Below are 23,069 nucleotides of genomic sequence, written 5' to 3'. Positions count from 1 at the left end.
CGGTGACTTGAGACATTTTCCTCCACAGTGTAATCACAAATTACACTGGTTTATCTTTCCAATTAGTTGCAAAGATGTATGTCCATCTTTTGTTTTAACCAAAGTTGGTGTTTCACAATCATCTTGGCAGGGAATTGAATTTTCATTATCACTAATTACTGTAGGCCTTGGGTTACTAGCAGTAGAACAATTAATACTTGAGGTTGTCTTATTTGAAAAATAAAAATCTTCTATTTTGTACGGTAATTTTTTCTCCTCTATATAAGTTTGAAGTGATTTCTTGGAACGAAACAAGTTTCCATTTGGAGATTTGATACATACATCAATCCTCCCAACATTCAATCCTTTCTTCCTTGTATGCTCTTCCCGTATCCACCCCTTAGGCAAAGGCATTTCGAAACATTTATTATAGACGTTATCATCGCCTCCCGCGGTCACGGAAACGTCATCGTCGTCAAGCACGATCGCGGCAAAATCACGAACATCTCCCGCGGTCATGTAGACATTAATCGTTGTCTTCCGCGGTCGCGGCAAAGATTTTATCATCTCCCGCGGCCGTGTAAACATCATTGTCTACTCCCGCAGTCCTGGAAATGTCATCGTCGACTTGCGCGATCACGGCAAAATCATGAACATCTCCCGCGGTCACGAAAACGTCATCGTCGTCATGCGCGATGGCGGCAATTTTACGATTATCTCCCGTGGATGTGTAGACGTTATCATCGCCTCCCGCGAATACGTAATTGTCATGCCCGATCGCGGCAATAACGGTTTCCGTTAACGCGAACTTCGGGGACGTGTTTTAATTGCATTTTAAGTGTTTTTATTGATAACATTCCAGTAATCCGGCATTTTCACTAATCCGGCATTATGGCAGTCCTATATCTGCCGGATTACTGAGAGTCTACTGTATTTATCTTCAATCTGGTCTCTGAATATGTCTTGTATTTATCATCAGTTTTGTGGTTTCTGACCTTTTAAGTGTGTTGTTGTTAGCCCCTGGACTCTAATTTTCTGATGTAAGCTATATAAAACTCCTTTCAAAACATTCTTTATCAGCTACTTGGCTCTCCATTCAAATATAATTCTATTGTTTAGTGATGTGTGGGTTCTAATTTTTAACGGTTCGGTTTAAGAATCGAGAATCAAGAATTTATTACAACAAATTACAAAAAGAACATTTTGTATAATTGAGGTCAATATGAGAGTAACTTAGGCTAAGAAGTCTGAACAATCTGCAAGGATAAAATGTCCAGTGGATAGTATATTAATTAGGGCCTATAACATTCAATAACTTAGGCTACAAATAATTTAAACAAAAATGCAAGTTACACATGAAAGGCCTTCATCAGTCAGAAACTAAAAACTAATATCAATGTCAGACATAAAAAATTCACTTAAACTATAAAAAGGGTGATTTAATAACCAGCAAAAAAGTTTACTTTTAAATAACTTAAGATCAACACAGTGTGCCTCAGCTGGCAAACGATTAATAGACAATAAGACAATTTCTTTATTACAATTTCATCAAGAAATGTTACAGCGTCAAATTTAAATAAATAACATTGGTATAATAGATACAAAGTGAAATGGGAAAGCTTCTTCAGTGATGTGTGTGGTCTTGCCATGCAAAGAACTCCTTTAGGGTGTAGAAAGCTTTGTCTAGCAGCCATCTCCGTAGCTTCTTCTTCATCAGCACAGGGCCTCCAATTTTCAAGTGGTCTGGTAGATTGTTTAGCATCTTCACTCCTGCATACAGTGGTTTCTTTTTAAACATTGCTGTTCTGTGGCCAGGCAGCACATAGTTTCCTGCATATCTGGTGTTGTATTCATGTATATCTCTTTGTTTAGGCGGGTCTTTGGTTACACAGTAATTAACAGTTTCTATGATGTACAGTAGACCCCCTCTTAACCGACCCTAATGGGACCGGACCTACGTCGGATAACTCAAAAGGTCGGTTAAAACGGGCAATCAATAAAATCATAACATAATGAAATGCTATTCATTTGGAATTATATAATCAATATTTTGAAGTCATACTTGCATTAGTTAAATAAACTACTCTTATCTCCTTTTTCGTATTGATAGAAAAGTCACAAATAAACACAAAACACGGTTAAATCTAATAGGCCTACTTTCAGTGGAATATATTATAATACTAGGCAACAGTCAATAAAATTCCCATCTTAATAACTTTAGTACTGTAATGTATTAATTAATTGATGCTTTCTACATCCATCGTAATACAGTACAGAACCTTTTGTCGAAATTAAAGATACAAGCAACCATTTTGTTACAAGGTACAGGATGTTTATTTATAACCTCTCACTGTACGCTCGAACGAGGCACAAAAACTAGCTTGACCTTGGAGTTGTTAACCCCCCTTCCCTGCCCTCCTTACAAGTTGCGTTGTTTGTTTACTCCAACGATACTCCAGCGATAAGATAATCAGTTCTCAAAATCGTAACGCACTTTATGGTGTTATAAATTTGCCGCACAGATAACATATCAGATCAAATGTGCTCGAGCTACGATAACAAACGATGATGACAAGCTGACAATAGGCTATGCTATATTTTTTGTGATCAACACAAAATAACTTATTCTTAGTCATATCCTGTGTGTGCGTATGGTTCAGTTCTCATCGCCCAGCGAGAGAGCGGAAATGCCGAGATTCCTAGAAAGCGGCGGTTAAACCGAACTGCTGTCAAAGCAAGGTCGGTTAAAACAAACTGTATTATTTCACGATCGAAGGCGGATAATCCGATTATCGGTTAATACAAGGTCGGTTAAGAGGGGGTCTACTGTAGATGGAAGTCACCGTCAGGATGTTCAGGTTTTTGAAGGCATCTCTACAGCCTTGTTCTTTACATATGCCTGCTATTATTCTGATAGCCCTTTTTTGCATAACCAGGACCCGGTTAAGATTGTCCATAGTGGATCCACCCCAGACAGTAATACCATAGCGTACATGGCTTTCAAACAATGTATGGTATGCAGTCCTCGTTGCCTCAGGGGTACTAGTCTCTTTGATTCGTTTTATGGCAAAGCGAGCTGGCCCGAGTTTTTGGCAAAGACAAGCTACATGACGATCCCAGGATAAATTTTCATCAATTAAACATCCTTAACCCTGTATAAGAAAAAGATTCTTGTGACTTTGTTAGCCTGACTAAAGGTAATTCTAAATTATTCCTATGTATAGTAAAATGACTAGGTGAATGTGATCTCAAGGCTACAGAATTAATATTAAATTTTACATAACCAAGACACATATAAATAAATTAATTAAAATTAAAAACAGTGAGTATTTTTCCTGAACAAACAAGGGTTTGCAATGGGCTCTGTACTTAAAAAAAGTAATGATTCTTAAAGCCATCTTTTGTAGGAGCAAGATTCTGCTAACATCATGACCACAGTCCCACAGCAAAATACCGTAGCTTAAAATACTATTAAAGAAGGCAAAGCAGGCCATCCATAGGTAGTGTCTAGGGATTAATTTTTTAAGCTTGCAGAGTAAGTAAATAACTCTTGAGTATAGTTGAAAACAGTACTCTTAAAAACAGTTCTTGGTACCCGGTGTTCAGTAAACTTTGAACATTCAATTTACACTCTATGTTTTACTCTCAAATAACTCTTTTCCCAGTGACATGTGTTACAATTATATTTAATTATTAAATAAAAAATAAAAAAAACACATGTTATATCAAAATGTAAATAAAACAGTGCCTTTTACTCTTGTAACCCAATAAGTGTGTTCTTTTTTTTATATTCTCAATCTCAATATTTCCCTTTCTGAACATTATACATACCCCTCTGGTCCTTCAAACTATTTATCATTATTCTTTCTCATTTCTATTCCTTTTCTCAATCATTCTCTAAATAATATTTTTTCCCTTTTCTACAATCATCCATTGGTTTCGAATCCAGATAATTATATTCCACTACTCCAAATCATTCACCCGGTAAAAAAAAAACAAAAAAAACCCTTTAGACTCGATAAAATGTTTTTTCAAGCACTCGAGTTTATTTAAAAATTACAAATGCTTCTGTTGGTAGCAGTATTTCCACCTCTTGATATCGAGTTTTACTTTTCCCTAGCCTTAAATATTTGTGACCTCGAAGAAGAAGCCGTTTGATGCAATACCGATATTTTGAATGATGCAATACCGATATTTCATTTAGTCGTTATAAGGGGTGTGCCATGCATCAAAAACGCATTGAAATTCTGATTCGATTTGATCCATTGAATCGCAATTTGATTTAGTGGTGATCAAAATAACAATTCGATTCACGAGTGAATCAGCATGCATAAATGTTATTGAATCAGTATCCATATACATTATTTTGATTTCAATAACGTATATGGTATAAATTGGTGTAAATACCTGCATTTATGCGATCCTGTTTGTAGCTGAGTTGCTACCCGTTTCAACTCACATCGGAGTCATCTTCAGGCTATTAAAGATGTCTTCTCGCTTCATTCCAAGGTCCTCAATTAATAATAAATAAATAAACAAAACACGAACATGTACACAAACATAAATAGGAACATTTAGGACTAAAAAATACTGAAACGGTAGGCCTATGAGAGACGACGTCATCGGGCGGGAGTTATGTCTAGACTGTTTATAGTATTTACTGTAAATGTGATCAGGAGGCTAAAATTCAATATAACGTATATGGATACAAATTCAATAATGTATATGGATACTGATTCAATAATGTACAGTAGACTCCTTTTTAACTGACCCTAATGGGACCGGACCTAGGTCGGGTCGTTCAAAAGGTCGGTTAAACGGGCAATCCCTAAAAACTACAAAATTAAATGTTATTCATTTGGAATTATATAACCAGTACCTGGGAACCGAGCTTTGCTCGGAGAAAATCATTCCCCCACTCTGCGATGCCAGCCTTTACTACTTCCTTCACCATTTCCTACGTCATGGACATGTTTCCATCCCTTCTCATAGCATTTCAGTATTTCAATTGCAGATACATAAATCTAACTGTTACAATTGGTTTCCAGTTCCCAGACTCCACACTGCTCGCCTTTACTACTTCCTTCACCTTTTCCTACGTCGCGGACCTGTTTCCCTCCCTTCCCATTGCATTTTAAGATTGCAGATACCTTAATCTAATCCTAATAAACAGTTCCCACACTCCGGACTGCTCGCCTTGACTACTTCCTACGTCTCGAACCTGTTTTCCTCCCTTCCCATAGCATTTTAAGATTGTAGATACCTTAATCTAATCGTCATTTACAGTTCCCACACTACGGACTGCTCGCCTTCACTACTTCCTTCACCACTTCCTACGTCGCGGACCTGTTTCCCTCCCCTCCCATAGCATTTTAGGATTGTAGATACCTTAATCTAATCGTCATAAACAGTTCCCACACTCCGGACCGCTCGCCTTTATTACAGTATTTCCTTTACCACTTCCTACGTCACGGACCTGTTTCCTTACCTTCCCATAGCATTTTTTTTTTTTTTTACGGTTTATGTAGAGGTCGTGTTTTGTTTAGAATTTGTTTCCTGTTATTACAGTAATTTAAAACCTCGTTTAGAAAAATAATACGATCTAATCATAAACAATAACTTGTCCCCTAGTTATATAACCAAACAGTAAAGCACAAATCAATAAGTTTACCCTAAAATAATATAAACAAAACTTCGTTGACACTAGCGCCCAGTGTCACCGTACATGAACTAGACACGAAAAATGTGCTTCAAAATTTACAATGGGATGAGAAGTTACTTGTGTTGGTTAGTCTATGCTTCAGCTGTTCCATAAGAATGGGAAATCTACCTTAATCTAATCGTCATAACAGATCCCACATTCCGCAGTGCTAACTTAGCCTTTACTACAATGTATCGAGTAAGCTTCAGTATAATCATTGCTCAGTAGTAACAAGTGATGTTTTGCCAAGTCATGATCACTTCATCTGTGCATTATCACAATTTTTGGGGGAAATCTTTTTCTAATGAAATATAATTTGCAAAGGTACAAGCTATATTATGACTAATAATTATCGTGGTGAAACTGCAATAAAAGTAGTATAGGCATGGATTAAATTAATATATCAAAATGTCAGGTGATAGAATTTGATTTGTTTTTGTTTTAAGCTTATAATTGTTACTATGTAAATAAAAAAAATAGTGTATCAAAAACTCTCAACTTATTTCAGTTTTATCTATAATCTAAATGTGTTAATTAACTGTAAGAGTCTGTGCAACTCAGTGTTGACCAATCATTATATTTGTGTTTCAGGCTGTCAAGATTGACAATATCACACAGTTCAAGAGCAGTCAAAGTTTGTTCCCCCTCGTACAACCGTTCATCAGCATAGGGTCAGTCACCAAGTCAAAGTTATGATGATCCGTCACAGCCTAGTAGTTAGAAACATAATTTGAAAAGCGAAATATTTGTCTTTGCGGACTATAAACACATCATTTTTATAGTGAAACCACTTAATGCGGGAATTTCTGTTTTTCTGCATACAGAATATCTCACCTAAAGTGAACCACTAGCTAACTTTATTGTTATGAGATATAGAGTTAACTTCTTAAGGGGCACTCCCCTTTATTTTTAGGATGGTTATTGAGGTGGTTTTACATTTTAAAAACATGTCCGCCATTATCCAATATGGCCGACCAATTTTTTTAAAATAAAATACCCTGTATTTTAGGATTAATTGCATTCAAATTCTAAAACAATCATAAAATACGGGGTATTCCATAAGGAATAACAAAGTTGTCAGCCATATTGGAAAATGGCAAACATATTTTTAAATTGAAACCATCCACAAAAACATCTTAAAAAGTAAAAGGGAGTGCCCCAGAAGAAGTTAACTCTATATCTTATAGTAAAAAAGTTCGCTATTGGTTCACTTTAGGTGAGAAACCCTGTATAATGTACTTAAAAAGTGTAGCTGTTCAAAGTTTTGTCAATTTACTTTAAACAGCATTGGTTGAAGGAGTAATAACTTTGAAAAAAGTTTAATCTTACTCAAAATAAGTACAACCTAACACAGTACATGTCTCCCATGTTATATCCTTAAGGACGATAAATGGATTATTGAAAATTTGTTGTTTATGGTTTGTATTTTAATAAAATTTAGCAAATGTATTTATTTGATTATAAGCTGTATAATAAAGTTGACTGTTTTGAACCAATTTTATTCATACTAAGATTATATTTTTGTTATATTGGTTTGGATTTGTACTGGTAGTCTGCAGGTTTGCTGTGGTATTGCCAGTACAGTAGATCCAGTCTTATCAGGGCTCTGGTCCGAGACACTGGCCAGAAGAACTAACCTGTTAAGTCTCTTAAGAGGAGAGTTAGTTGGAGTGTTAAGATAAGTAACTTATTAGTCGCTTTTGGGATAATTTTTGAAAAAAATACAAACGTTGCTCAACCAATAGAACGTTTACTTGTAAGAAAAAATGGATAGGTAAAAAATCAAATGAATAGATAGGTAACATAAATTAATGTTACTGTAATTGAAGACTTACTAACCGCTCTGAAATAATCAAACAACGTTTCAGAGACTAGGCCTACTATAGTTCAACTGAGTAGTTAATTTCAGTGAATTTAGAATGTAAACAAACAAATAAACCGTAAAAGCACTTGAGACACAGAAACTTATACATGCTTCTAAACATCTGTGAGACATGGGAAATATTGACTCTAAGCCGTTTTGCTATTGGCTTCCTATATGTGTCCAGATAAACCGAGGAACGGTAAAACAAAAGCCAGATATGAGGCACCTTACTGTATTTTAACCTTGGTTAGAAAATAACACTGTAATTTCAAACACCCATTGCATGGTAGAGCTATATAAAAAAGGTATTGGAAGATTCCAAACGAGATACATAACACATGCATCAACGTTGATTTCCCATTGAGAATTTGATGTAGTAAATAATGTGTTATTGTATTTTAAAATATTTCAAAAGTGCTTTTGCGATATCATGTTTGGTTATCTAGTTTTAATGCAGTTGGAATAACTACCATTGATAAAAAGGAATCTATTGATCCATCTATTTGAAGCGCAGTTAGCTTACATATCTTTTGCCAAATAATATAGTTTTACTCAAAATGTAAAAAAAATTTTACAGTATAATATTTTAAACATAGTTTGAAATGCTCATTACAAAAACGTAATATGAGAGTACAGATTAGACTAAATTTACGCTAACATTTGTGGTTAATCACCACTTTTTACTGACGGATCTGTAAGGAATATTTTAACACTTGGTATGCTTATTATAAACCCCATGGGAGTATTGAAGCATAACTCCATATCTTAGGCAGGTTTTGTTTAAAAATGTTCATGAAGAAATCCCAGTTAAAAGCCAGATATGTGTGAGTCTCCTAAATTTTAAAAATCAATTAAATATTTATATAGTATTCAAATTATATTGATTGACTTTGGATTTTCCCACCAAAATACAGAAAACGAAAACATATTAAAATACTACCAAACCAAAGAAGCTGGTATGGTTTTCTATCTAAGCAGGGCTTCTAAATGAAATAATAGAATGTGGGCCTTTTAAAGGCATAGTAATTTTTGAAATGTCAGTTAATATATACAAATGAAAATGTTTGATTAGTTATTATGGTTTTGTTATGTTTTACAGTACTTAATAGTATTTATATCTAATACCAAAAACTTTTGCAATTAAAATTATGTGGTGATTAGTTTATGTTCAGAATGTATTTTTTAGCCCTTACCTCACCTATATTTACAAGCTATTGTGTTCAAATTTTGGTGAATTTGTCCTACAAGGATTAAGTCTCATGATAAGACCGATTTACTTTTTTGTTTTAATGTCTCCAAAGGTCAAAAACACTAGGCCTATATCTTTAAACTAATTTATTAATATGTGTGCGTGTCAGTTTTAAGCTTGAAAACTCGAGTAACAATTACACGATTTTGATGAAATTTGGACTCGTGTAAACGGAAATTTGTTCAAACAGAATTGTGAACCAGCAGATTGGATTTTGGAACACGGTTTTAAGGGGTGAACATTGATTCCATGTTCAAGTTTTGGCAAAGAGAGTGAATTAATATAGCAACTGGGTTGATTTTTTAAATGTTTATTAGTTTATTCAATGTTTTTCATCAAGAAAGGTGCGCAAGATTTGGAAATGAAACCCATCAAGCTGGAAGATTGTATTTTAAAATATTTTCACAGGGTTATTACTTTGATGTATTTTTGTATACATTTATTTCAATGAAACCATAATATATAGGCCTACTAATTAGAACTGAAACTCTTGCAGACTATTTAAATATCATTAAAATATATATTAGCTAAAAAAAATTTACAGGTTTACTAGCGATACTTGACAGAAACCACACAAAAAATATTCTAAAATTACATCGAATAGCAGCCTTAAAAACCAAAATTGTTGCCCAGCTAAACATGAAACTGCTCAAACTCGATACCCTACTATTACCCCTTCCCGGACGGGCGAAATCGTGACATAGAACAGGAAAAAATAAAAATTAATTTTCCTTATTTGTCTTTTGTTATACAAGTATACATAAAATAAACACAATAGAACACTTCATACTGTCAAAATAATTTTTTTACTCGTTTTTTAATATGCGGATATATCCGCTACCCGTCCGCGGATGAGTAGAAAAGCAGCGGATATATCCACCACCCGTCTTTGAAGATATGACCATGACAACGTTAGGCAATAAATAAAGAACAATATGTAAACAGTAAATAAAAAGAACAGAAAGAAGTAGTGTTGAGTGTGAAACGTCGAGTGGGGAGCGTAGGAGAGGTGGGTGGTGCGAGGGGAGAGGGTGAGGAGTGGGAGAGGGTAGGCGCGTGAGAGAGGGGGGAGTGCGGGAGAGAGAGCAGGAAAGTGGCGCCTTGGTACCGCGAAACATCTGGTTACTGCTCAAGCATCTGCCAGTCTGTCTGATGAGAAGGCGGATATATCCCTTTCCTGTCCGGAACATCAAAAACCATAAGCGGATATATCCGTCACCCGTCCTTTATCGCCAAAGACTTAAAGGCAGATATATCCGTCACCTGTCCGGGAAGGGTTAAAAGTCCAAATCAATTGAATGCATTTGGATTGTGATGTTCATAAACTGGCTTGAATTTCTTTTGAACTAATAGATTCTTCTTCTAAAGAAGTTCATAGTATTCCTATCGTGACGCAAAATATACGATCAGGAAAATCTTCCCTAAAAGGTGCTCTTGAAAATCTTTACAGTAGCCTACTTCGACATTGACCCTCTTGCTCTCAAATGAGATTTTCGCTTAGCACTGCGATTCGACTGTGAGGTTTTTATTGCACAAGGGTAATTACCTTTTCAGCAGCTGCTGACTTAGTAAGAAGGTTGAGCTCCTTCAAATCAGATCTCCTCACACTTTATATATAATATTATGATGAACGATAAAAATGTATCTAAACCTCACTATATACATAACATTCAGAAATACAACAGTTCCATCGCATCTCATCTCATTTGCATTATTTGTTTTACTAATGAAAATGTATCCACTATGAACGTGGTGGTCCCCTACTATTCAATTCAAGATCAACTACAGTTATGGTCTACTCCGTGCACAAAGTATCAAAGTGAGACTATACTTGTACAACTAACTGTATGTGATCGATACGGTGGGGAAATGGACCCTCATTCGCATGTCAATAAATTTCAAGTTTGACAGCAATATCATGGCACGATTTAAAAAAAGTACTAGTATAAAAATTTATACATATTTTACTAAGCTATAGTCTGGGATTGTTTTATACATTACTTTAGTTGGGCTAGGCCTGGAGGTTGTGGCTTTATCAACAAGGATAAAGTCTATTGATTATTGGCAGGATATGAACCCTGGGTTTTGAGGACCAAAGTCTTACACTCCACCAGTTTGCTCTCCATTTGTAATATATTAGTACCTATAACTGTTTTCTATGCCAGTAATTTTTTTTATGAATCAACCACGAGGGTTAAATATATATTTTACTACAAGGAGAAAAACATTTTTGTTGTGTTTAAAAGTTACCAAAAATATAAAAGTGAGCAAATAAAACTAAGTTTTGTGAAATAAAATGGTCACTCTGGTCTTTTAACCAAGTGCTGAAGTTAGACTCATCACTACTGTCTCTGGTTTAAATTTACAGATAAAATAATCGTTCGGTTTTCTTTTTTACCACGAATCTGTAATAAAAACAATTAGTTTCAGGCTAAAAACAATATTCATGCTAGCCACTGTTCTGAAAAGATTAGTTTTTCAAAAACTTCATATTAAATTTTAATATTCTTAACATTGGTCTTATGAAAAGCTAGATAGCCAAGACAGCTTTACAAAAAAGTAAATAAATTAGTGATGGTCGGATCCGGATATCGGACTACCGGATCCGAGCTAGAACCGGCACCCGATCGGATCCAAAAAATTCAGGATTTTGGGCTGGATCCGGTTTTGATGGATCCGATTTTTTCCGATTTTCCCCGATTTGTTTACTAACACAAAGCTGTCTGTATCTATGTACAAGACCGATTTTGTCCCAATTCTTTTACTAACACAAAGCTGTCTGTATCCATGTACAAGACCGATTTTTTCCTGATTTTTTTACTAATACAAAGCTGTCTGTATCCATGTACAAGACGGATTTTTTCCCGATTTTTTTACTAACACAAAGCTGTCTGTCTGTGGCACTCTTAAATAATCTCTGATTTAATATCTCAGTAAAATTAAACAATGACTCTGTTGTGAATTTGTGTCAATAGAATAATTTACAAGTTACATTCAATATAAATAAAAAACCCTATACAATTTAATTAGTCATATATAATGAGAAAATCACAGTTAACTAAACAATGTAGATTGATGTACCAGAAATGGATATTAAAAATACTAATGAGGACTTGAACCTGAAACCATGTGCTAATATAACAGGATATAACAAACTATGACAGGAAAGTACTACACATGTGCGACTCACTGAAAACTATAGATATAACAATAAATAACATTAACTACTTACAATTTCGGACGTCCTACAAAGACACAAACACTTAGGGGAGGGAGGGGAATACGTAATTAGCTGAGCTTTTTCCAAAAGACGCGATTGAACGATTTGTTCAAACGAACGTGAATTTTCTTCTGTGTTTGCCGGTAAAGTTACGTTAACACTTTCTTGTTCAAAAACTGATTTTATTTACACCACGCGCGGCAAATATATCCCTGCGGGATATAGGCTTAACGATTGATGGAAATAATTTTGTCCGGACAAACACCGCGGATTGAATTTAATTTGCACGATCGATTTTTGATAAATCAGCTAATACACGTCGGAAGGGTAGAAGGATACGACAATGACTAAGAGACTGAGAACCCATCCATGGCTGCCCGATTTACCCCCACTCCTCGTAGTGCATTGTGGGTGCTTGCCTATTGTTCCAAACAGCTGTTCGTATTTACTCATATTGATTTATTATAAAAAGCGCAAATCGGTACACATTATACTTCCAGTTGCCACTGCAACCCATTCAGTGATTCAGTTCTTTTATGTTTTAATCCATAACGTTTGCCGTTTTGTTCTAATATCTGTGGACGATCCCATTGTTGCGACGTTCCGCGATTGAATGAATAACATGTCACAACCAGATAGCGCATGATATTCTCAACTCGAAACAATGCTGGTCAACGGCTGAGATGTTAATTATTATCACGAGTTTGTTATTGAACTTTATTGTAGATATTTTCAATATCGATTGTTCCTCTGTATGGAAATGATTGTTAATTAAATTAAGAATGAAGAGGGAACGTCTACCGAAACAATTGGCTTTACAACTTAATTAAACGTGGCAACATTGAAAATGTAGATGATTTACACGTAAATCAAATAAGATCACTTTGTTTTTATAGGTTAACTAGAGTTCCAAATTAAGATTTTAATTAAAACATGATTGTTTTATTTAGACATATTTTAAATGTGATTAAGTATTAAACTAACCTCTTCACACTCGTATAAATATGCTCTAGGCTCAAGAGCATAAAGTAGAGGCTATGACATTTTTTGTTCCGCAAACCCTTAAGTTCAGCCTTTTAAACACACATTATACAGCAGAAAACCACATCTTAAGAGTTTTCGGAGTGTTTATTTGCAGTTTTTAATAACTACTTTGCTGTTTTAGTGAATTTCCCATAATAGGGAATAAGCTATTACCGTAGTACTCATGGTAAGACCTGGCCCGGGACCGATTTAATTTTTCGTTTTGAGGTCCCTAGAGGCCAAAAATACCATCCGTTCAAATTCAAATATATATATATATATATTATATAAATATTTATATATATATATGTCCGTTAGTGCGATAACTCGAGCAAAAATGATCCGATTTTGATGCAATTTGGTACAAACGTGTAAACATACGTTTGTTCAAACGAGTTCGCGAACCAGCATAATCGGACCATGGGAACGAGGGTTTATGGGGGGTTTTATGGGGTAAAAATGGGGTTTTCCCATTTTTAATCCTAAAAACCAAAAAATTTTCAATTTTTTGAAACCATTTTGTAGAGTTTAAACAAAGAAATAATTTAGTATATTGAAGCACTGTTGAATGCCTAACGGTCACGGAGAAAATTAAAAAATAGTGTAATTTAAAGTTCTCATGTTATTCTTATGGAGAAAATAAAAACTGTTGTAGTTTACTTGTTTATGGATATATATTTATAAAATTTGGCAAATTTATTTATTTCAAATCACTGTCCTGATTAGTAAAGGACTGATCCTATACTACTGACATAAGGTCAAAAACACTTTTTACCTTCCCTGTAGCAGCAAACCTAAGCACTTGTTAAATCTAATGTCATTTAAATTTGGAATAAATTTGTCATTTATGGAAATATTTTAGTAAAAATGTAATCAGACAAGTTGAAATTTGCTTAGTCTGCAGGTATGCTGCGGTGGGGGTATTTTTGTTTACAATTTTATTTATTTCTTAGAGTAGATTCATCAGTGGAATTTATGTGTTTTGAATAAAAATAAAAATTTCTTATGCCTAGCACAAAACTGTACGATGCGTCTAATGGAAATTCATTAATCGAGTAATTAAAGTCAATTAATTGATAGAGGTAACCCGATTCCAAATATAGGCCAATAAACGTGTAAACATACATTTATTCAAATTAGTTTGCAAACCAGTATGATCGGACCATGGGAACGGGATTTTATGGGGTAAAAATGGGTTTTTCTCATTTTTGACCCTAAAAGCATAGAATTTAGGAATTTCTTTCCCAACCATTTTTTGGAGCTTAAAAAAGAAATAGTTTAGTATATTGAAGCATTTTTTTATGCCTAATGGTTATTGAGAAAATAAAAAGAAATGCAAATTTAAAATTTCCATGTCATTCAGAGAAAATTAAAACTGTTGTAGTTTACATGTTTATGGATATATGTTGATCAAATTTGACAAATTTATTTAATTCAACCTATACTATTGACGTTTGGTCAAAAAACACTGTTTACTTTCCCTGTAGCAGCAAACCTAAGCACTCGTTAAATCTAATGTTATTTAAATTTGGAATAAATATGTCTTGTTTATGGAAATATTTTAGTAATATGTAATCAGACAAGTTGAAATTCGCTTAGTCTGCAGGTTTGCTGCGGCGGGGGTATTTATTTTTGTAATTGGAATGGGGGTTTTATGGGGTAAAAATGGGGTTTTCCCATTTTTAGCTAATTTCCCTATAGGGAAGTAGCTATTACCGTAGGTGGCACAGTGAGACCTAGGCCCGGGACTGATTTACTTTTTCATTTTGTCGTCCCCAGAGGCCAAAAACACTATATGTTCTAACTTTCATACTTGTATATATGTGTATATATAAATATATAATATAATAATATAAATTATAAATATAAATTTATTATTCTAATATAAATTTATTTATGATAAATACAATATAAAATCCTGAGGGTCGCGACTCACCCTCTACCGGCGCCGTATCACGTGTGTTGTTACCGTCGTCTGGTCGACCAATATTAAATGTTTCGTGTTTCCGTGTGTTATGTGTTTTGTCCTCTATTTATTATTAAACTTTTGACGAACTCCACTGCGAGGAATATGAAGACTACTTGACATTCTTCTGACCTGATGATGTGCTCCATTCGTAGCATGAAACAGCTGTAGTCTACTAACTACAAAGGATCGTTTTGACAGTAACAAGGTAATTTAAACCACTATATAGACAATATAAAATATATGTGTCTGTGAACACGATACTTGAGTAATTTTTATCCGATTTTAATGAAATTTGGTTTGAAGGTGTAAGGCGGGATAAGCTTGGATGAGCAAAGCAGCATGATTGGGCTATGGGAACGGGGTTTTATGAGATAATTTATTTTTCTCATTTTTGACCCTTAAAACACAAAATTTTCTAATTTCTGTATAGACCTTTGTTAAGAGCTTAAAAAACAAATAATTCAGTACATCAAAGTGTTTTTGTACGGTTATTTTTTGGTTACGGAGAAAATTCAAAAATTTTTATTTTGAAATTACCATGTTATTCTTATGGAGACTATTGTAAAATGTTGTAGTTTGCTTGTTTATGGGTATATTTTGATCAAACTTGAAAAGTTTTTTCATCTTATAGTTAGGTATACTAAACTATTAATATTTTATTAAAATAACACACTTCATTAGTTTCCCTGTAGCAGCAAACTTAGGTACAGTACTCGTTAAACCTAATTTTATTAAATAGATCTAATTTAAAATCAAGTCAGGCAAATGGAAATTCGCTTCAGACGGCAGTGGTACACCCTAAAGACATAACATTTTGCAATTTATTTCTAAACTATTTTGTAAATCTCAAAAAAACAAATAATTTAGTATACTGAAGCGTTGTTGTATACCTAACGGTTACAGACAAATTTCCAAAAAAGTGTACATTTGAAAATTACTATGTTATTTTTATGGAGAACTAGCAGCTATACACGTGCCTTGCAACGGGGTCAGTATGCAAAAGAGACAATGTTGGTTCTTTGAAAATGCCTTGAAATTGGTGCACACCTACTATTTAAATTAGTTACGAAATTGAACTGTATTACTTAACTTGATAATAGTAGGCCTACCTACAATTTTATTTTTACATGTTTACAATTTAAACTGTGTGGGTTTGTTCTTTGTTACCATTGAGACCAATCAATATGTACTTTTAAAACTCTCACCTCAGATCTTTGAAAGCCCGCGAGGCAGAGTGTTAGGTCTATATCGAAGCGGGAATAGTTCTATTTGTATCCTCGGAGCTGTAGCTTTATTTTTGTCCAACTTTGAGCCCAGTCGGTTCAGTAGTTTTTGAGTTTAGGTCATACAATACACAGACAGACAGACACCACATCTTCTTTATAATAGTACTAGCAGTTATACCTGTGCCTTGCAATGGGATCAGTATGCAAAAGAGACAATGTTGGTTCTTTAAAAATGCCTAAAAAAGGGTTTCACTCCTACTATTTAATTAAGAAACAATATTGAATTGTATTACTTAACTTGATAATAGTATGTTTTTTTTTTAACTAAGACAGTGAACACTTATTTAGGCTACATTGTATACAAAATCAATGATAGATTTTAAGGTATAATCATAAATAACATGTTGAATGGTTTGTATTGTAAACGAAAAACTATCACAACACTGTAGTTCCAAACCTGTCTGTAGTGTAATTTTCTAACATATATTAGTGAAATCTATATATTAATTTGAAACTGTTTTTCTTTGTCATAGCTATTTTGAGAGAACGGCTGGGCGTAGAAACTCGGTAGGGGTGTCTAAAGAAAGGTCTTGGTCTGTAGATGAGCCATCAAAAGAGAAACGTGGTAAATTCCCTCGGGGCTCTGCCCCAGTGGCCTTTAAAGTCCCATCCCATGTTATTCTTATGGAGGAAAACGGGGTTTTTGTCGCAGCTAATTTGAGAGAACGGCTGGGTGTAGAAACTTGGTAGGGGTGTCTAAAGAAAGGTATTGGTCTGTAGGTGAGCCCTCAAAAGAGAAACGAGGTAAATTTCCTTGGGGCTCTGCCCCAGAGGCCTTTAAAGTTCACTCAGCAATTTTGTTTACATTATGACCATATGGATAATTTTACACTACTTTTAATGAACCAGCTGTTAATATTAAAATTGTATTCAAAGGTCTACTGAAACTGTCAAAATTAAATGTTTACATTATTATTTATGATTTTAAATTGATTCTCCACTGCATGGCAAGTTTTTTATAGTTTCAACAAAATGATGATTTTATGATACGTTTTAAATGTTTTGTTCAAAAATCTATACTGTATTGCTCTTAGAAAATTTTAAATTATGAAATAAGTGTGACATATCATTTTCAAAGGAACATATAATTATTCCTTATCGGGTTAGCTTATATATATTGTAAGGTTGGCACTTGCCTTTTTTCCTACTTTCAATCACCACTTATTTTTGAATTCAAGAAAGAACACCAGAAATTCATTTATTGGTATGACAGTTTTCGATAATCGGGTTGAAAATTGTGTCAAAGATGAGTAACTTGAGGATTAGAATTGTGTTCAAGTTTTGGAATAGACTAACTACGGAGTATGTTTCATCTATGGTTTTGGTGAAGTAGGTGAACTAATGTCAATTCAGGTATTTAAAAAAAATGTGTAGGCCTACAGGGTTTTTACTTTGATGTACACATGTAGCTAGGTCGAACAACGCATCTAAACCCCACTACATACAAAACATTCGGAAACACAACAGTGTCATCACATCTCATCGCATTTGCATAATTTGTTACCAAGGCTGGACTAGGTTATGGATTTGGTTCCGCAAATGTTCAAGATTTGTGATCAAATTTCCTACAATTATGGTTCATTCCATCCTCGAAAAACATGCACAGCTTTATGTGGTCGATATGGCCAGGCAAAACTACCCCACAAGTTAATGAATTATCAAGTAAGAACAGGATGATTAAATACATGGGTCGATGTGGCAAGAGAAGGAATTAAAATTGCTTAGATCGAAGTAAGAATGTTACTACTATCTGGAGAATCAGATATTTTTATCAAATACAAAAAAAAAACTTATTTAAATGCTGAAAAAATTCTGTATTTTTATGACCAAAGATGAAGATTTACTTATAAATCTGGATTCAATCTGAATGATTTTTCTAAAGCAGATGGAATTAGTTGTTAGTAATAAATATTGACTCTTTCCGTAACATGATAGACTAATTATATGAACTCATTCTCCCATATAGTGAAAGTGGCTTTGACATGAAACAAACTCATGAACAAACAATTATAAAGACTCCTAAAAAACCTTTTGGGCAACCTAAATCCGATAAAAAAGTAGGATCAGTCAGTAGTCAGCAGTCAGAGTGAGTGGATGTCTTGTCTTGTTCTGTGTTGTTTTCCTTGTTTCTTCAACTTTTAGAGGTTAGGATTTAATATATTCCTCATATTTCTTTTAAACTCAAATCTACCTGAAGATCTAAGCAAAAAATAATAAATAATTATACTCAGTTAATTAATTATTGTTTTCTTTCTACAAAAAAACTATATTTAGAAACTGGTGAAGCAGTTAAGAGTTTGTCTGGTCTTTCATTTCTATTTGTTTGTTTATCCACTAAATTTATCAAAAACTAATAATAAAATGGCATGTGACCAGTGTAAAGAGCCTATTTTAGAAATAAAAGAAGTTATTAAATGTGTTCGGCCTACTTGTGAAAAAATATTTCACTATCATTGCACTGGATTAAGGGAGTCAGTTTTCAGTAAAATGTCTGAGGATGCGAAGGCTAAATGGTTTTGTCTAAAGTGCAAGGGATTAAAAAATGAGAAAAAACCTTCAGGTTCGTCTACACAAGAAATAACTTCTGTCGAGAAAGGTACTGAGGAAGGGTTCCCTGGGTATAGTACTGAAGATATTTTAAAAAGTGTGAATCAAAAGTTAGACCTTATTCGCAATATCTCTTCAGGGTTGGAGACATTAAAGGAGACTACCGCTGAGATCAGGGCTAGTCAAGATTTTTTGTCAGACCAGTATGATAAATTTGAAAATGCATTAAAATGTTTGCCGAGTATGGAGCAAGAGTTAAAAAAGTTACGTGAAACTCTGGTAGAGAAGGATAAGGAGATCTTGGAGCTGAAAATACAGGTGAATAAACTTGAGCAGTATGGAAGAAATAAAAATTTGGAGGTGAATGAGGTAGCGGAAGTTAAAGGTGAGAATGTTGAAGTGGTTATGAAAATTGCCGAAAAGTTTGGGGTGCAGTTAGAGGAGAGGGACATTGAAATTGCTCATCGTTTACCTAAAACAAAAACTGAACAACGGCCTGCTAATATAATTGTACAGTTTGCCAACAGAAAAGTACGTAATAGGTTATTGGAGGCTAGGAAGAAAGTTGTAACAAATGCAGAGGTTACAGGACATCATGGTGGAAGAATCTACATCAGCGAAAATCTTTCCTTTTACTACAGAAACCTATTGAAGACGGCTAAAGATAAGGCAAAGAGTCTCAACTATAAGTACATCTGGTATAAATATGGAGCGGTTCGGGTGAGGAAGGAAGATAATTCCAAGGTCATAGTAATTGATACAGAGGAAGATTTAGTTAAAATTAAGTAAGTTGTATTATAGTTTAGTAATTACATTATGGCATACAGTACTTCTAGATGGCTGAAGCTATAAATGATGATGATGAGATAAAATCAGTTAGCTGCCAAGACATAGCAGAATTAATAATTTGCGCAAAGAAACACAACTTTGATAATGGTTTAACCTTTTTTCATTTAAATATTGCATCTCTTAAAAAACATTGGAATGAGTTCATTTTGTTGTTTGACACTAGTTTAAAATACCTGGATGTAATTGTTTTGACAGAAGTAAATATAAAGGAGAGTTTAGTAGATATGTTTAACTTAAATGGTTATAATGTTTATTTTAATTTAAGAGTGAACAGTAAAGGTGGAGGTATTTGTGTTTTTGTTAAAAATAAATTTTCTGTAAAAAATTCTATTATTTTGGCTAAAGAAAGTTTTGAACATATGTTATTAGAGATAGAATGTAAACAAACTAATCTAGTCTTTTGTATATTAGCTATTTATAAACCTCCGAGAACCAATGAGAAAGTTTTTATTACAGAGTTAAGTGAAGTAATTATGAGCACTAAATCTAAATATTTTATTACACTTGGAGATGTTAACATTAATTTGATGAACAAGTTTTGCTGCACTGTGAATGCATATAAAGACCTGATGGCTGCCAATGGCTTGATTTCATGTATAGACCAATACACTAGGGAAGAGATAAGACAAGGTAGGCTGTCTAGATCCCTTATCGACCATATTTATCTTCTTAGAGGAAACAACTTGAGGCCAAAGTCTGTTGTCACTAAACTGAAAATATCTGATCATTATCCTTGTTTGGTGAATGTACAACCGAGAGGAGAGAATGGGTAGTCATAATATTGATTTATTGCAAAACTTGAGATTGAATGCTAAATTAGTTGACCAAGGCATTAAAAATATAGACTGGATACCAATTAAAAATGTACAACCTTTTTCGTCTGATGCAGTTTACCTTATGTAATACTTTCAACTTCATATATAATAAAGCTAAAATAGTGCAGAATGTAAGGCACAAACATCCTAGAAAAGCTTGGTTGAGTTGGGACATACTAAATAAAATAAAAAGAAGGGATAGGTTATTTAAACAAATGAAAAAAAATCCACAGAATATTTATTTAGCAACCGAGTATAGACAGTTGAGGAATAATATTAATAAAGATATTTTGAAAGCCAAAATAAAATACTATAGGGATATTTTTGAGGAAAATAAAAACAATATAAAGAGGACATGGGAGGAAATAAATCAAGTGATGGGTAGGAATAAAAAACAAAATGTAGATGAATTAATGAATAAATATATGGTTGGTAAAGTCGGAACATTAAAACAAATATGTGATCAGTTTGCTGATACTTTTACATTAGAAATAAATAGCATAGTTCATAAATGTGATAAGAAACTAATGGGATTGGACAGTGATGAGGTTAAATTAGGAGATATTAAGAGTTTGTACATCCCCAAAGCCAATAGAAAAGATATTGAAGATATTATTGTAAAATTAAAGAAAAATAGCCCCGGTATAGATGGAATAAGAGTATGTGATTTAAAAAAGTGTAATTTAGAAGCCGCTGAAGTGCTGGTTAATATAATAAATGCATCACTTGATGAAGGCAGAATGCCGACTCTGCTAAAAACTGCTATTATAAGACCTGTTTATAAATCAGGTTGCCACAATTCATACCAGAACTATCGCCCAATATCTATTCTTTCTTCAATAGATAAAATAATGGAAAGGTACATTGCACACAATTTAAATAAATACTTAGCAGAAAATGATGTTATAAATAAAAGTCAGTATGGTTTCCAGAAAAACAAAAGTACAGAGTTATTGCTAAAAAATTTTTCTAACAATATTAACAAAGAATTAGGGCAGGGCAATCAAGTAATAGTAACTTTTATAGACTTTACTAAAGCTTTTGATACACTGCAGTTTGATAAAATATTGACAGCACTCAAGGACATAGGAATTTCTGGCAGGTTTTTAGAATGGTTTAGAGACTATCTGAAAAACAGAAAAATTATTGTAAAAGTGCATAGTACATTTAGTGAAGAGGCAGAACTTTTTTCTGGGGTACCTCAAGGAAGTATTTTGGGCCCAATCTTATATATAATATATGCAAATACACTCCCAAAATATATTAAAGAAGCCACGGTTTTTATGTACGCGGATGACACTGCAATTGTCGTATCAAACAAAAATATAATACAGGCAGAAAAAAATATGCAGAATGCTGTTAACAACCTTTTAGAATGGTGTCATGATTATGGATTGGTAATAAATGACAAAAAGTCCAAGGTCATGCATGTGCATTCACCTGCATTTAAATGTTCTAATGTAAGCATTACTTACCATAATTTTGATTGTTTACATAATCATACTTACTCACTTATCCCAAAAAGTTGTCAATGTAAGAGTTTAGAGAATGTGCATGATTTTAAATATTTAGGGGTTCATGTTGACCACAATTTTAAATGGGATATACATGTTAATTATGTTTGTAAAAAAATCAGATCATGTGTTTGCAAAATTTTTTATTTAAAAAGTGTCCTGCCATTTAATGTGCTATTGGTGATTTACCATTCATTGTGTGAATCAATATTAAGATATGGTGTGAGAGCATGGGGCAATGCTTCAAAGACTTCTCTGAGGAAAATTGAGCATCTGCAGGAGCAAGCGCTCAAATGTATTGTTCCAGTGCACATTAAGCAGTTACCAATTATAAAGATTTTTCATTTTGTTAGACTGCTACCTGTTAGTAAGTTATATATTTTTTTGATATCCACTGATCATTTATTTGATGACAGCTTGAAAATAGTCAATAATCACCCATATGATGTTAGAAGGAATTATTATTTTGTACCAAAGCACAGGAATAAGTATGGAAGTAGAACACTTGAAGTTTTTGTTCCCAAATGTTTTAATAACCTCACAAATCATATGGTTTTTGCAAATAGTTATAGCATGTTTAAACAATTTTTAAAGGAACTTGTTTGGAATGATTTGTTACAATTTTAATTTATTACAATTATGCATTTAATTTATTTACATTTTTAGTTTAAGTTAAAGTAATATATTATTATTATTTATTCCAATAGTTTATTTGTTATTGTTACTGTTGAATTTTTACAGATATTTGTGTCTTTGTTGTCTTTTTTTTTTGTTATTAATTACTCAAGAGACAATTAAGAACTCATAAAACTGCATGCTACTGATTCAAACTGACAAAACTGTATGGTAAATAACAAACAATATTTTTAGTGCAGACAAACCATTTGTGGTTTTTGCACTTTTGTATCATATGTATTGGCAATTATTGTGTAAATAAATTTCTTGAAAAAAAAAAAAAAGGAAATATTGTGTTAAACGAATTCAACAATCACGTTTTTTAGGGAACACAATCGTCATACTTATTATTATGCTTATCCTCCCTTCATTTATCTT

At 33.5% G+C, this 23,069-nt stretch overlaps 2 protein-coding genes across 2 annotated transcripts in view; both read left to right on the top strand.

Annotated features, from left to right (window-relative positions):
• The window catches only part of LOC128985893 (insulin-degrading enzyme-like), a 154,939-nt gene extending 146,230 nt beyond the window's left edge, over positions 1–8,709 (top strand). Inside the window, 1 exon segment of the mRNA XM_054405868.1 lies at positions 6,272–8,709. Within this exon segment, the coding sequence (XP_054261843.1) occupies positions 6,272–6,376 (105 nt within the window). The 3' untranslated portion in view covers positions 6,377–8,709.
• A 10,069-nt stretch (positions 8,710–18,778) lies between these two features.
• Positions 18,779–19,627, top strand: LOC128983961 (uncharacterized). The gene has a single exon (XM_054403240.1). It carries the CDS (start codon positions 18,779–18,781, stop codon positions 19,625–19,627), a length of 849 nt encoding a protein of 282 aa, XP_054259215.1.
• Positions 19,628–23,069: the final 3,442 nt, after the last annotated feature.

Source organism: Macrosteles quadrilineatus, unplaced genomic scaffold, assembly GCF_028750875.1.
Source record: "Macrosteles quadrilineatus isolate MER2022 unplaced genomic scaffold, UCM_ALF_1.0 Scaffold_2__2_contigs__length_208266976, whole genome shotgun sequence".
Classification (NCBI taxonomy): Eukaryota; Metazoa; Arthropoda; class Insecta; order Hemiptera; family Cicadellidae; genus Macrosteles; species Macrosteles quadrilineatus.
The sequence above is the reverse complement of the archived record's forward strand: the minus strand, read 5'-3'. Positions and strand labels throughout refer to the sequence as shown.